Raw genomic sequence first — 15,093 nt, 5'->3', positions numbered from 1 at the left:
TTTTTTCCTGGACCCTGTAACTAATGACGTCTCCTTCGTCCTCCCCCCACTTCCCCAAGGCTTGAACATGACAAGCAGACTTGGGAGTCCAAGGCCCAGACAGAGGTCCAACTTCAACAGAAGGTCTGTGTTACGCTGCAGGAGGAAAACAAAGAACTTCTGTCCCAGCTAGAAGAGGCTCGACACCTATACCATGATTCTCAGAATGAATTAACTAAAGTAGAATCAGAACTTAAGATTCTCAGAAACCAATTGGCTGATGTAAATAATTCTTTAGCAAAATCCAAGCAACAAGAAGAAAATTTGGAAGGTGTCATAAAACAGCAAGAGGCCAATATCCAAAATTGCAAGTTCAGTTATGAACAACTAGAGACTGATCTTCAGGCATCCAGAGAATTGACCAATAGGCTACAGGAAGAAATAAATATGAAAGAGCAGAAGATTGTAAGCCTGATTTCTGGCAAGGAAGAGGCAATCCAAATAGCTATTGCTGAACTGCAACAGCAACATGATAAAGAAATGAAAGAACTGGAAAACCTGCTATCCCAGGAAGAAGAAGAAAATATTGTTTTAGAAGAAGAGAACAAAAAAGCTGTTGACAAAACCAATCAGCTTATGGAAACACTAAAAACCATCAAAAAGGAAAACATTCAGCAAAAAGCTCAATTGAGTTCTTTTGTTAAATCCATGTCTTCTCTCCAGGATGACCGAGACCGCATAGTAAGTGACTATCAACAGCTAGAGGAGCGACATCTGTCTGTAATCTTGGAAAAAGACCAACTCATTCAAGATGCTGCTGCTGAGAATAACAAGCTTAAGGAAGAAATTCGAGGCTTGAGAAGTCATATGGATGATCTCAATTCTGAGAATGCCAAGCTGGATGCGGAACTGATCCAATACAGAGAGGACCTGAACCAGGTGATATCCATAAAGGACCTTCAGCAAAAGCAACTCCTTGAAGCTCAACTTCAGCAAAATAAAGAGCTCAAAAATGAATATGCTAAATTAGAAGGAAAACTGAAGGAGTCTGAGGAAGCAAAGGAGGATCTGCAGAGGTCCACTCATGCCCTACGAGAGGAGAACCAAGGTTTATCTAAAGAGATTGAGAACCTGAAAGTATCCATATCTCAACTTAAGAGACAAGTGACAGCCTTGCAAGAAGAAGGTACTATAGGAATGTATCATACCCAGTTAAAAGGAAAAGAAGAAGAGATACAGAGAATGAATGCTACACTTTCCTCTTCTCAGAAGAGAATTGTAGAACTGGAAGAGGAATTGGTTTGTGTTCAAAAGGAAGCTGCCAAGAAGGTGGGTGAAATTGAAGATAAACTGAAGAAAGAATTAAAACATCTTCATCATGATGCAGGGATAATGCGAAATGAAACCGAAACAGCAGAAGAGAGGGTGGCAGAGCTAGCAAGAGATCTAGTAGAGATGGAACAGAAATTACTCACAGTCACCAAAGAGAATAAAGATCTCACTGCACAAATTCAGTCTTTTGGAAGATCTATGAGTTCCTTGCAAGATAGCAGAGATCGTGCCAGTGAGGAGCTTGATGAACTGAAAAGGAAATACGAAGCCAATCTGAAAGAGCTGGCGCAGCTGAAAGAACAGCAAGGTGTCCTGAACAGAGAGGGAGATGCTCTTCTTCCAAAAGCTGCCTTCCCAGCTAACCCCACTGAGGACAGCAGCTTGTCTCGCCTTGAAAACCTTAACCAACAGCTCATTTCCAAAGATGAGCAACTGCTGCACTTGTCCTCCCAACTAGAAGATTCTTACAACCAAGTGCAGTCCTTCTCCAAGGCTATGGCCAGTCTACAGAATGAGAGGGATCACCTGTGGAATGAGCTAGAGAAGTTCCGGAAGTCAGAGGAAGGGAAGCAGAGATCTGCAGCCCAGCCTGCCACCAGCCCAGCTGAAGTACACAGTTTAAAAAAAGCTATGTCTTCACTCCAAAATGACAGAGACCGACTAGTGAGTATTTAGCTCTCTGTTTTGGAACTATGTGAGTTTTTCCTTTAATTTTAATTTCTATAGAAAAATATATTCACGTATTATCTTAACACTCAGCAGCCATATCATACATCCCATAAATTCTATCAGGTTTTACAAAACCACAGGAACATTACTTAAATTGCTTTAAATGTGCCATTACTGGTTTTTTTTTATTTTATTTTATTTATTTATTTTTTTGACAGGCAGAGTGGATAGTGAGAGAGAGAGACAGAGAGAAAGGTCTTCCTTTTTGCCGTTGGTTCACCCTCCAACGGCCGCTGCGGCCGGCGCATCTTGCTGATCCAAAGCCAGGAGCCAGGTGCTTCTCCTGGTCTCCCATGCGGGTGCAGGGCCCAAGGACTTGGGCCATCCTCCACTGCCTTCCCGGGCCATAGCAGAGAGCTGGCCTGGAAAAGGGATAGAATCCAGCATGAGGATAGAATCCTTCATGAGGACAGTACAACCAGGACTAGAACCCGATGTGCCGGCGCCGCAAGGCAGAGGATTAGCCTAGTGAGCCACGGCGCCGACCAAATCTGCCATTACTGTTTTAAAAAAATCACAGAGTTACTTTGTACAAGGTTCTGTATTGATTATAAGAGGACTGAGAGAGGAAAAGTTGTTCTGCAAACTTACACAAACACATATAAATGTTTGCAGGATTTGTCAGAGTTCAATTCAAAGAAAGTATAGGGATCACTTAGTGTCTTCTTAGAGTTACAATTTAGCAACAGATCATCTGATAGAATTTGGGAAGGAGAGGGTTTAGCTCATCTCATACCTGTAACTCAGCCCTAATTTGTAAATACACACACACAAACACACACACACATATATAAAGGGCTAATTTAAATAAGTTTAAATGGTTATCTGGTAAAGTTTTATTTCCAGCCTGAACCTTTTACCCATTCTCTTAAAACAAAAATGGATAATTTTTTTTCAATGGGAGAAAGCTAAGAAGGATCTCTAATGCTGAAATTTTGCTGCCCTTAATGGGAGCTAGGAGTTTAATCTTTCTGAAAACGTTCAGGTCGTCAAGTACAGAGGCAAAAACTGCAACTATATAAGCTAAACTAGATTTTCAGGAGATTCTGCTTTATGCCACTACTGTCTTCACCTTCATGACAGTCTCTTAACTTCGTAAGAGCTCGACACTTACATGAGAGCAGCCAAATGGGAAAGAACAAAGGCCTGATTTTCTATTTCAAACTGTGCACAATGCCCAGAATCTGAAAATTCCAATTTCTGAGGTTAATCCCCCTGGAAAGATAATTTCCTCTTTAGAGTCTTGTACACATTTTTGCTTTTCTGAGTACAATGTGTTTATTACACCTAACGTTAAAATACTTACAATGTTTTCTTTTTATAGTCTAAACAAAGCCCTCCTTTTTAGCCTTGATTTTAACATCAACACAGTTTATGCACATTCACATTTTTGAAATAATTTGAGTTCAGCCTGCTTTGTTCTGGGAGCAGTCCTTTCAGAATGTGAATGCAAAAAGGTTCCCTTCATGAGGACAGTACAACCTTGTATATGGCACTGTAATTTGTGGCAAGCTGATGCATCAGGTTTTTTTTGGTTTTTTTTGTTTTTGTTTTTTTTTTCTGGAGCTGTTTAGATAAAGCAATTCACTGAATGAAACACAGTTAATTCTCATCTATTATAAACATGAATCATTGAAGTTTGTATCTCACCATCAGTTCCACATTTTTGTCTGCTAGATATTTACAAGCCAAGCCAGCTGTTTTTATTCCCATGTTTCTCTAACTCATGATCATATTCTGTTCCCTTGGACTTATAACTGTCTGGTTTTATTCCATTTAACCATCGTGGTCTAAATTCCTTTATTCACAGTGTGCCTCAGTTATCTTTTCTTTCATATTCAGTGTCCTAGTGTAAGCCCTTAATATTTTATTCAATCTGTTGTAATAATGCTGGTTTTGGTTTCTCACTTCTCCAGTATATTATATATACCATTGTGGAATAAATCTTTCTGAGACTCCACTTATTACTACTCAAAAACCTTCAAAAGTTGTACTATCTCTTAGAATAGGCTTGTGATTCAAACTCAGTAGTTGGGCATTTAAGACCCCATAATTTGTCCTTACCTTTCTTTCCAGCCTTGCCTTTTACTGCTCCTTACTCGTGCCATTTATTCCAGTCAAACTGATGTACTCAATATGCAACAGTCATATAGCACTTCTTACTTAGCCTTATTATCCCCTCAGCCAAAATGTCCTCCAAAGTGCTTTCCTTTTTGAGATATTTCCTACTTTTTATAGGTCATGGCAGAATTCAGTTTTTCTGTTCACATTTTCTGATTGCTTGCATGTTGCCTTTGTATTTCCCTATTAATTATCATTTGTCCCATATTGCCTTGAATTTGTGTGTGTGTGTGTACATGCATGCTTAATTTCTAAATGCTATTATTTCCCCAGTTACACTGTGACTTCTGGTGTCATGTCTTAACATTTGTTTGTATATCCTATGGTATTTAGCACTGGGTTAACCAAGCAGATAGTAATCAACATTTGGCAGTTGCTCTCTATATTTGTGTTTTCTAATGAAAACACCATTGTTTTCTCTGTTGTGTAAAATTTTATATAGGGGAGTAATGGAAAGTTTTGAGAACTTAGGCCTTTACATTTGCCTTGGACGTACACAGTAGTCACTAAATTCTACAGTTTTTGCTGGGAAAAACGAGAGTAGCTCTCCAACTCCATTCTACTTCTCCTGAGCTAATTTGCTCTCAACTCTTTAACTTACTTTTTGGTATTCACAGTATCTAAATACCATGCTTACAGTGTATTTTGGATTTTCATTCATTCCCTTAACTACTAGCCTTCTTTATGCTGACAGGATTAGCTCTTTACTCACTGTGCTTCCACAGTAGGTATGTATATTTCCAATACACAGTTACTTCCCCATTCTACTGATGTAAGTTATTTAAATTTGGTTAAATGAATTCAGTGTTTAAATTTTTATGATTAAAATGCTGTTAATGCTGGTCCATGTTACTTTTCCTCAGTATTGTTTTTCTAAGAGTTAATAAATTTGTGTTGTTACTTTCTTAGTTTCTTTTTGTACTTATCAATGTAATTTAACACCAGATTTGCTACAGTTTATCAACATCTGCTCTTCACATGTTTATTCCTATCAGTTTCTAGGAAATTCTCCTGGATTCTCTGATTTACTTCTACCTGATAGAACAGATGCCCTGTACTCCTAGGAAGGTTTCTATCCTAGAATATTTCCCTTTGCCTCTCTCCTATATTAGTTCCTCTGTTTCCTGTATTCTGTCTTTCTGTTGGTTTTGTGCCATTGTTTTGATGGAATAAATCATTCATTAGTTCCATAACAAAATATATAAGAAAGTAAACTTAATTGAAATGTTTTTTCATCCCTCATATCTGTTGATAGTTTGGGTATAGAATTCTAGACTGAAAAATAACTACCCTTAAAAATTGTGAAGACTTTTGGTTTGTTTTAGCTTACATCGTAATTCACAAGTCTAAAGCTATTCTGATTTTTTGTCCTTTGTATGTGATCTCTTTATCATTCATTCTCTTTCTCTTTCCTCTTCCAATCTAAAATTTGATTATATTTTATGTGGGTCTGTTTTCCTTCTTCTTGTTCATTTGTCCTTTCAATCTAAGAAGTCAGCACATTAATTTTTGGAAATCTCTTTGAATTATTTTTTACTATTTTCCCTTTTTTCGCTGTTTTCCTTTTCCTGAAAGTCCTGTTATTTAAAAGTAGTACTTTCTGGATTGGTTCTCTTAAATTCGTAGCTTTTCTGTTGCCACACTTTAGGAAATTTTTTCACTTTCATTTTTGTCATCATGAACTTAACTTCTAAGGCTCCTTTTTTCTTTTGTGTCATGGATAGATTTTCTTATCTCTCCAAGGATAGTGGTAGTAGTTTTGTTTTTTCACATTTTCTATAATTTTTATTTGTACTATAATATTTCTTCTTTGTGATATCCTCTCTGAAACCTTTGAATGCATTACACTCCTTCCCTGCGTATCTCTTCCAAGTTTCTTTCTTCCAGTTAGTTTCCACCCCTTTAATGTTAATTTTTCTCAAGTGAAGCTGTTCTCCTTTGTTTACTCGTCACGTGTAAGGATAGGGTCTAAAAAGCTCATGGGTAGGGGTTCCCAAATGTGAATTTTCTCACAGGAAGATTTTGTTGAGCTTGTTGTTGATATTCATGTTGGTATCTTTAATTCTTCTTGGGCTAATTAAAAAGAGTGCTTTTTATTTTCTGTGTGAAAGGTAACAGGTCTTTTTTCAGCTGGACAGGGGAAAGAACTGAAACATTCAGAAAACGTACATGTACTTGCTCACCATTAGTTTGGAGCAGTATCTCTCTTGTGACTGTACTTGCTGTTCCATACTCAGAGATATTTCCTTTACCGTCTCCAGAAAATAAAACTGTAGCTTTCTGTTGGGGTAACAGAAAGTATGGAGTTGAAGAGGGGATCTGGGCATGAAATGGTTTCTTAACAGCTTTCAACTAATCCTCCTTATCTCAGCTACCTCTTCCTCCCCTCCTGCCCCATCCACTCTCCTTCACCATATTTTCTAGAGGTACCCGGTGCTGGTAATTCCTGAGCCTTTTGAAGATTATTCATAGGAAGTGCTCTTGGTTCTTGGCTTTCTCTGCTGCCAGCTTAAGATTTGGCTCTCTCAGATCTGTTAAGTTGGTTACCACTTTTTCATCTGCTCTTCAGCTTCCAAGATTAATTTTATTGCTGCTGATTCATCTGTTTTATATTCTTCTGTCTTGTGTTTTTCTAAAAATGCCTTTATGATAGCTTTAATGTTTCTGAGTGAAAGATGTGTGTTCACATGCCCTGACATATTTCCTACTATTTTATTAAGTATGGGAGATGAAGAGTTTAAAAATATACCTAGGATGTAGATAGATATTTTTGCTAACTAAAAAAAAAATTCATGGTCATCACCACTAACTTGATGGGTAAAGTGAAGTGTAATAGTTTTCTCATTTAGTTCTCATATTCTTATGAAAAAGTTATTGTACTGAATTGATATTTAGAGGGTATGACACTTGTGGATGTGGAAGAAATAGTGGAGTATCTAATTCTATAGCCCAAGAGCTCTTAACCACACTGGGCAGTGCTGCTTTCTTTAAAATCAACATAAACTAAACTAGACTTGAGATTGATATCTTAAGTAAGAAAGTTTAGATGTCTAACCTAGACAGTGATTATATGGAAAGCCAATCAATCTTTACATTTCTTGTGCTAGGATGTCACAACCCACAATGAAGCTATGTAGGTCCCTTAAGTCTGTCTCGTGTCAGAGTTGCAGCTCTAGAGTCCACTTAGATCAGGGATGAAGTTGCAGGAATGGTCAAGTCCTACAGCCTTGATGACAGCTCCATAGGGAGATTTCCAGTCTGGCTTCATGTGTCACCATTTCAGAAATTCGTTCTGCAGTGATGTGTCAGTGAACTGTTCGGTGGTGGTTGTGTGTTGATATCTTTTAGCACATGAGATGTGATAAGTCACTCTTGGACTTTTCATTTGGGTAAAGCTGAAGGAACTGAAGAATCTACAGCAGCAGTACTTACAGATGAATCAAGAGATCACTGAGTTACGTCCACTGAAGGCTCAACTTCAGGAGTATCAAGATAAAACCAAAACATTTCAGATTATGCAAGAAGAGCTCAGGCAGGAGAGCCTCTCTTGGCAACATGAATTGCATCAGCTCAGGTATGATAAATCCCTGCCTTTGGGCTTTTTTTTATTTTCCTTTATTTGTTTTGAAACAAGTATAAATTTGTAGAAAGTTGCAAAAATAATAGACAGTTCCTGTGTATCCTTAATTCAGTTCCCTACAATGGTAATATTTTACATAACTGTAGTACAATATCAAAGCCAGGAAATTTACATTGGTTTAATTCACAGATCTTATTTGGACTTCATATGCGCTCATTTGAGTGTTTGTGTGTGAATAGTTTGTGCAGTTTTGTCATGCATAGATTGATGTACAACCATGATACAAAACTACTCCATCACTACAAATATATCCCATTCCTACAAGTTGCCTATATTGACAGTGCCACGGGGATGGAGTGGGGTAGTCAGGGAGAGGCACTGGGAGGTCAGGACAGTCAAGGCCCCACACTTGGCCTCTTCTGATACCACTCCGTAGGGAGGTTGAGGAGTTTCTGGTTACCACCAGGCAAGAATGTAACCTTGCTTGTCCGCTAAGTTTTTGCTCATGGGAATGGAATGATTCTGTGGTTTCTCTGTGGTGTTTTCTTGGAGTAAGGTGGTTATATTCATTAATGTTTCTGCATATTTCAGTTGGTCCTTACTTGTTTTTTGGCAAGGGAGAGGAATATTTTCTTAGCGCGCGCTTGCTCGCTTGCTCTCTCTCTCTCTCTCATTGGTGCATCTGGGTCATAGGGTCATAGGATTCTCCCAGTACCCAGTTTGGGACCTACAAGGGTATTTCAGAAAGTTCATGGAAAAAGTGTATTAGGAAAAACTATATATGGATTTAATTTTTTGATACCAGAATGAACTTTTCATCCCACTTTCCCATAAACACTTTAAAGTATGCTCACACAGAATACAAAAACAAAAACCAGGGAACTTTCTACAAGTCATTTTTTCAGTTGTATGGTCCCTAGCTAGCCTGCTTCCTTCTTTACATATTTTTAAACCTTATATTTTATTTTACTTGTAATGCCTAGGAGTTTTATCTATACTTGGAGGAATAAGGACAAATGTATCTTGTTTGGAACCAGAAATCCGAGCTGTCCCCCCCTCCTTTTTTTTAAAAAAAAAAAAAAAAGATTTATTTATTTTTTGAAAGAGTTACAGGGAAGGGAGGGAGAGAGATCAAGTGTCCATCTGCTGATTCACTTATTCACTTCCCAAGTGGCCACAACATCCAGGGCTGAGCCAGGCCAAAGCTAGGAGCGTCTAGGTCTCCCACATGAGTTGCAGGTGCCCAAGCACTTGGGCCATCTGCTGCTGCTTTTCTCAGGCCATAAGCAGGGATCTGGTTGGAAGTGGAGCAGCCAGGACTTGAACTGGCACCCACATGGGATGTTGTCATCACAGATGGTGGTTTTGCCTGCTACTCCACAATGCCAGCCCCAGCTCCTCCCCCACCAGCTGTTTTCCTTTTGTAAAATAGAATAATAACAATGGTCATGGCAGAAAAAAATGATGTACTATAATTCTGATTTATTTGTTTATTCAATGTTTCTAGAAAATCTAACCCAAAGAATAAAGGTAAAGAATAAACTCTTAACAATATAGAAGAACAAGTTTAGTTGTTGCAACATATTTGTTGGGATTTTATTATTGTTTCACTGAAGATTGTGCATGCCACTTTAATCTTTCTGTAGGATAGACCATATGCTAGGCTACAAAGCAAGTCTCAACAAATTAAAAAAATTAAATCATACCATGTATCTCTTCTGACAACAATGGAAAAAAGCTGGAAATTAACAACTTAAGAATCTCTAGAAAATATGTAAATGCGGGAAGACTGAATAACATACTCCCGAATGAACAATGAATCGTAGAAGAAATAAAAAAAGGAAATCAAAACGTTCCTGAAAATGAATGAAGATGACAGCACAACATATCAACACTGTGGAATACAGCAAAAGCAGAGTTAAGAGTGAAGTTTATAGCAAATAATACCTACATCAAGAAATTAAGAGGGCATGAAATAAATGAGCTATTAATACACTTCTCAAGGACCTAGAAAAACAACAACAAACCAAACCCAAAATTAGTACAAGGAAAGAAATAATTAAAATTAGAGAAGAAATAGGCTGGCGCCGCGGCTCACTAGGCTAATCCTCCGCCTTGCAGCGCCGGCACACCGGGTTCTAGTCCCGGTCAGGGCACCGGATTCTGTCCCGGTTGCCCCTCTTCCAGGCCAGCTCTCTGCTGTGGCCAGGGAGTGCAGTGGAGGATGGCCCAAGTGCTTGGGCCCTGCACCCCATGGGAGACCAGGAGAAGCACCTGGCTCCTGCCATCGGATCAGCATGGTGCGCCGGCCGCAGAGCGCCAACCGCGGCGGCCATTGGAGGGTGAACCAACGGCAAAAGGAAGACCTTTCTCTCTGTCTCTCTCTCTCACTGTCCACTCTGCCTGTCAAAAAATTAAATAGATTAAATAAATAAATAAATAAATAAATAAAAATTAGAGAAGAAGTAAACAAAATTGACATTAAAAAGGTGCAAAAGATCAGTGAAATGAAGAGCAGGTTTTTTGGGAGAAAAAAAATAAATCTGATATACCATTGGCTCAACTAATCAAAAGAAAAAAAAGGTGGGTGGGGTATCCAAATTAATAAAATCAGAGATGAAAAAGGAGATGGTAAGACAGATACCACAGAAATAAAAAAGAATCATCAGGAGTTACTAGAAACATATATGCGAAAAGACTGGAACATCTGGAAGAAATACTTAGATCTCTGAACACATAATTGAGTCATGAATACATAGAAAACCTAAATATACCAATAACTAAGAAGAAGGTTGAATTGACAACCAAGAAAAGCCAAGGCCCAGATGGTGTCACTGCTAAATTCTACCTGACATTTAAAGAATAAATATGTCCAGTTCTTCTAAAGCTATTCAAAACATTGAAAGGGAGGGAATTCTATGAAGCTATAATCACCTTAGTTCCTAAACCAGAAGAAGATACAACAGAGAAAGAAAATCACAGACCAATATCCCTGATGAACAAAGATGCACAAATCCTCAGCAAAATACTAGCTAAACAGATCCAACAACACATCAGAAAGATCATTGACCTAGAACAAATGTGGTATGCAGGGATGGTTCATCATTGGCAAATCAGTAAATGTGATACATCATATTAATTGAAGAATAAAAATCATGTGATTATCTTAATAGATGCAGAGAAAGCATTTGATAAAATACAACGTCCTTTCATGATAAAAGCCTTAAGCAAATTGGGTATAGAAGGAATATTCCTTAGCACAATGAAGGCAATATATGACAAACCCACAGCTGTTATCATATTAAATGGGTGAATGCTTCTAGCTTTCTAGCTAAGATCTAGAACCAGACAAGGATCTCAGAAGTAGTAAAAGCAGAAACAAGTCAAATGGGATTATGTCAAGCTAAGAAGCTTCTGAACTGCAACTCAACAAAGTGAAGAGGCTACCAAAAGAATGGGAAGATTCTCAAACTGTGCAACTGAAAAAGGATTAATATCCAGAATCTATAAAGAGCTCAAGAAACTCAACAACAAAAAACAGTTCAGTTAAGAAATGGGAAAAGGACATGAACAAGCATTTTTATTTTTTTAAGAGTTATTTATTTATTTATTTGAAAGAGTTACACAGAGAGAGAAGGAGAGGCAGAGAGAGAGAGAGAAGTCTTCCATCTGCTGCTTCACTCTCTAATTGGCTGCAACGGCTGGAGCTAAGCCGATCCAAAGCCAGGAGCCAGGAGCTAGGAGCTTTTTCTGGGTCTCCCTCGCAGGTGCAGTGGCCAAAGGACTTGGGCCATCTTATACTGCTTTCCCAGGCTGTAGCAGAGAGCTGGATAGAAAGTAGAGCAGCCGGATCTCAAACCAGCACCCATATGGGTTGCTGGTGCTTCAGGCCAGGGCGTTAGCCTGCTGCACCACAGCGCCAGCCGCTAAAGTAATTTGAAAAACATTTTTAGTTTCCAGGTTTTATTTCTGCCTTTTTTTTTTTTTGGAAGAAATTTGACTATAATCAAGTTACCGCTTAGTAAAGCAAAAGTGTTTCATCACAGACATAAAGAGAAGAAGAACCATTTTTAAAAAAAGACAAAAATGTCAGAGGTAATTCAAACAAAAGTTTGTATTATTGGGAGAAATAAACACATTGGTGCGACTGACAGTGAAGAGGTACTGCAGAAATTTGATTATAATCCCAGTGGGTATTTTTCAGGGCAGAGAATAATAAGAAGTAGGCAAGAAGAATAGCAGAAGAGAGGTCATTTTGCTATACTAAAGGAAAATAGCTGGGATTTAGTAGCCTCATTCTTGGCCAAATTCAGGGGATAAATAAATAGAAATAATAGGAATGATTTTTTTTTAAAAGTTTCATTTATTTATTTGTAAGGCAGAGTCTTAGAGAGAGGGAGAGACAGAGAGAGAGATCCTCCGGCGCTGGTTCACTACCCAAATGGTTGCAGTGGCAGGGGCTGTGTCAGGTCAAAGCTAACAGCTTCTTGCTGGTCTCGTGCGTGTAGGGGTCTAAGCACTTGGGCCATCTTCTGCTGCTTTCCCAGGCACATTAGCAGGAAGACAAACTGGCCACCATTTGGGATGCTGACAAAGCAGGGAGTGGCTTAACCTTCTATACCACAACACCAGCCCTAGGAGTGAATATTGAGTGCTTACTATGTGCCAGACCCTGTGTTCCGTAATTGACATATAGTGTCTCATTTAATCCTTGCAATAATCCTGAATAGTAGTTTATTCCTATTTTATTGATAAGGGCCAGAGAGAGTAACTTTTATTCAGAGTCTCACAGCTAGTGTATTGATAGAGCTAGCATTTGCACTCAAGTCCTTTAGGATCTATAGCCGCATTCCTATAACTGTGATGTTAGACTGAACACGACACTCCCTGCTGAAAAGTCAGGTGGCTGGGGCTAGCGCTGTGGCTCACTTGGTTAATCCTCCACCTGCGGCCCAGCATCCCATATGAGCACCGGGTTCTAGTCCCGGTTGCTCTTCTTCCAGTCCAGCTCTCTGCTGTGGCCTGGGAGGTAAGTGGAGGATGGCCTAAGTCCTTGGGCCCCTGCACCTGCATGGGAGAACAGGAAGAAGCACCTGGCTCCTGGCTTCGGATCGGCATAGTTCTGGCCATAGCGGCCATTTGGGGGGTAAACCAACGGAAGGAAGACCTTTCTCTTTGTCTCTCTCTCTCTCACTGTCTAACTCTATCTGTAAAAAAAAAAAAAAAAAAAAAAGTCATCGTGGCTTCCCAAGCTCTGCATGGCCTGACTTCATTCCTCTTCAGCACAGCTCTCATACACTGTGTCTGCCCCGGCCAGCTAAAATACGCTGTATACGCCCAGACCTACACTTCTTGCTAGTTTGTTCTCTGAATCTGAAATGCTTTTTCGATTATGGGAACCTGCCCTGTTGTTCAGGTTTCAGACCGAATGCCAGCTTCCCTTTGAAACCATGTCAGTCCTACTAATTGGAATTCTTTTTCACATTCTATGCCATCAGTTCACTGCATAGTTCTCTCTGTAACTGAAATTTCACTCTGATTATCTATTTTCTTCCCATGTATTTTCTTTTGTAGATTTCTAACAGCTCATAATACTGTCTTGAATATGGAATTATTCACCTTGTCCCACAAGTTTATTTTTCCTGCTTTTCTCTAGGATGGAGAAGAGTTCCTGGGAAATGCATGAAAGGAGAATGAAGGAGCAGTACCTGATGGCCCTCTCGGATAAAGACCAGCAGCTCAGTCATCTGCAGAATCTTATGAGGGAGTTGAGGTCTTCTTCCTCCCAGGCTCAGCCCCTCAAAGTGCAGTACCAAAGACAGGTGTGCTCTCTGTTCTGCTCAGAGGGACACATCAGTGCCCATCAGCCACTGCTGGGCAGGTTATCTTCTGACTTCCTGTGGAACACATGACCTCCTTGGGAGCTGGATGGGATTTTGAGAGGGAAGAACTCTCAGGAGAGAATTTCATGTCAGTGTTTGTGTCCTCACAGGCATCTCCAGAGACATCAGCTTCCCCAGATGGATCACAGAACCCAGTTTATGAAACGCAACTTCTCAGGAGCCAACTCAGTGACAGCTTGAAGGAAATTCACCAAAAGGAATTAAGAATTCAGCAGCTGAATAGCAAGGTAAGAAGTGTCTCCTGCTAGACTAGAATCCACTTTCTTGTTTCACAACTGGCAGTCAGAAGCAGATGCAGCCGACTTCAGCTGTCGTGTAACTTAGGTTGCATAAGTTTTTCTTTTCTCAGAACCTGGCTGGCACACCCCAAAGCACTGGACACAGGGCCACTTCCTTTTCCTTGTTCTTGGAGAGTCCTGGAAGAGATCCATACAGTGAGAGCAAAGAAGTTTTAGGTAGCCTTCTCTGCCGCCCCCAGCATCCTCTCCCCTTCTCCCTCACTTGTTGATGTTGGGGTCACTCCCTGCAGATCCTCCAACAAGTTCCTCCTGCACAGTAGATAACAGTCTCGGGGAAAAGGAGCAAGGCTTTTCAGGTGTGGTTAGGAGCAGAGATAGAGGTGAGAGATCTGTTTCATTGCACCCCATTGTAGGCTTCCACCCTGAGTGTATAATGCTCTCAAACTGGAGAAGTCAGCTAGCTTTTACCCAGAGCTTAGCCCTGCCACTCTGAACACTCTAAGGAAACGTGCTGCTGTAGATGAGACCCTCTGCAGAGGAGAGCCACTTTGCTGTCTGGTCCCTGCAGCAAAGGCTAAGGTGAGACTGAAGAATATTATCACTGGATGCCTTCTCACTACCTTCTCTTCACTCGGCATCCATTTTCTGCTTCTCTTCCTTCTTCACTCTCTTCCACCACGCTGTTATGCCTCATTAACTTCTTGTTCTCTGACTACTCTAGGATTCCTCTCTAGGGGCACCTCCCCTAGTTCTGACCTCTTAGAAACCTCATCGGGTAGTCTCTGTTAAAACTAAAGAAAATTTGGGCCGGCTCTCTGGCATAGCAGGTAAAGCTGCCACCTGCAGTGTTGGTATCCCGTATGGGTACTGGTTGGAGTCCTGGCTGCTCCACTTTGATCCAACTCTGTGCTGATGTGCCTGGGAAAGCAGCAAAAGATGACCCAAGTACTTGAGCCGTTGCACCCAAGTGGGAGCCTTGGAAGAATCTCCTGGCTCCTCCTGGCTTCAGAGTAGCCCAGCTCCAGCCATTTGGGGAGTGAACCAGTGGGTAGAAGATTCTCTCTCCCTCTTGCTCTCTCTCTAACTCTACCTTTCAAATAAAACAAATCTTTAAAAAAAAAAAACTAAAGAAAATTTAAGAGAGTAGCCAGACCCTGGAGTCAAGGTTGTCTTGGGGATAGCTGTGAATGTATAAAATTTTGAATTGTTT

At 40.0% G+C, this 15,093-nt stretch overlaps 1 protein-coding gene across 6 annotated transcripts in view; it reads left to right on the top strand.

The window, feature by feature from the left end:
- Positions 1-15,093, top strand: part of GOLGB1 (golgin B1) — an 82,181-nt gene that overhangs the window by 56,545 nt on the left and 10,543 nt on the right. For all 6 annotated transcript variants that reach the window (XM_062208804.1, XM_062208813.1, XM_062208810.1 and 3 more), the window contains 4 exons: positions 60-1,974; positions 7,557-7,735; positions 13,398-13,563; positions 13,734-13,871. In XM_062208804.1, the coding sequence (XP_062064788.1) occupies positions 60-1,974; positions 7,557-7,735; positions 13,398-13,563; positions 13,734-13,871 (2,398 nt within the window). The remainder of the gene's footprint in view (positions 1-59; positions 1,975-7,556; positions 7,736-13,397; positions 13,564-13,733; positions 13,872-15,093) is intronic.

The sequence above is a fragment of the Lepus europaeus genome, chromosome 2, assembly GCF_033115175.1.
Source record: "Lepus europaeus isolate LE1 chromosome 2, mLepTim1.pri, whole genome shotgun sequence".
Lineage (NCBI taxonomy): Eukaryota > Metazoa > Chordata > Mammalia > Lagomorpha > Leporidae > Lepus > Lepus europaeus.
Note: the sequence above shows the minus strand (reverse complement) of the source record. Positions and strands in the feature narration are given on the sequence as shown.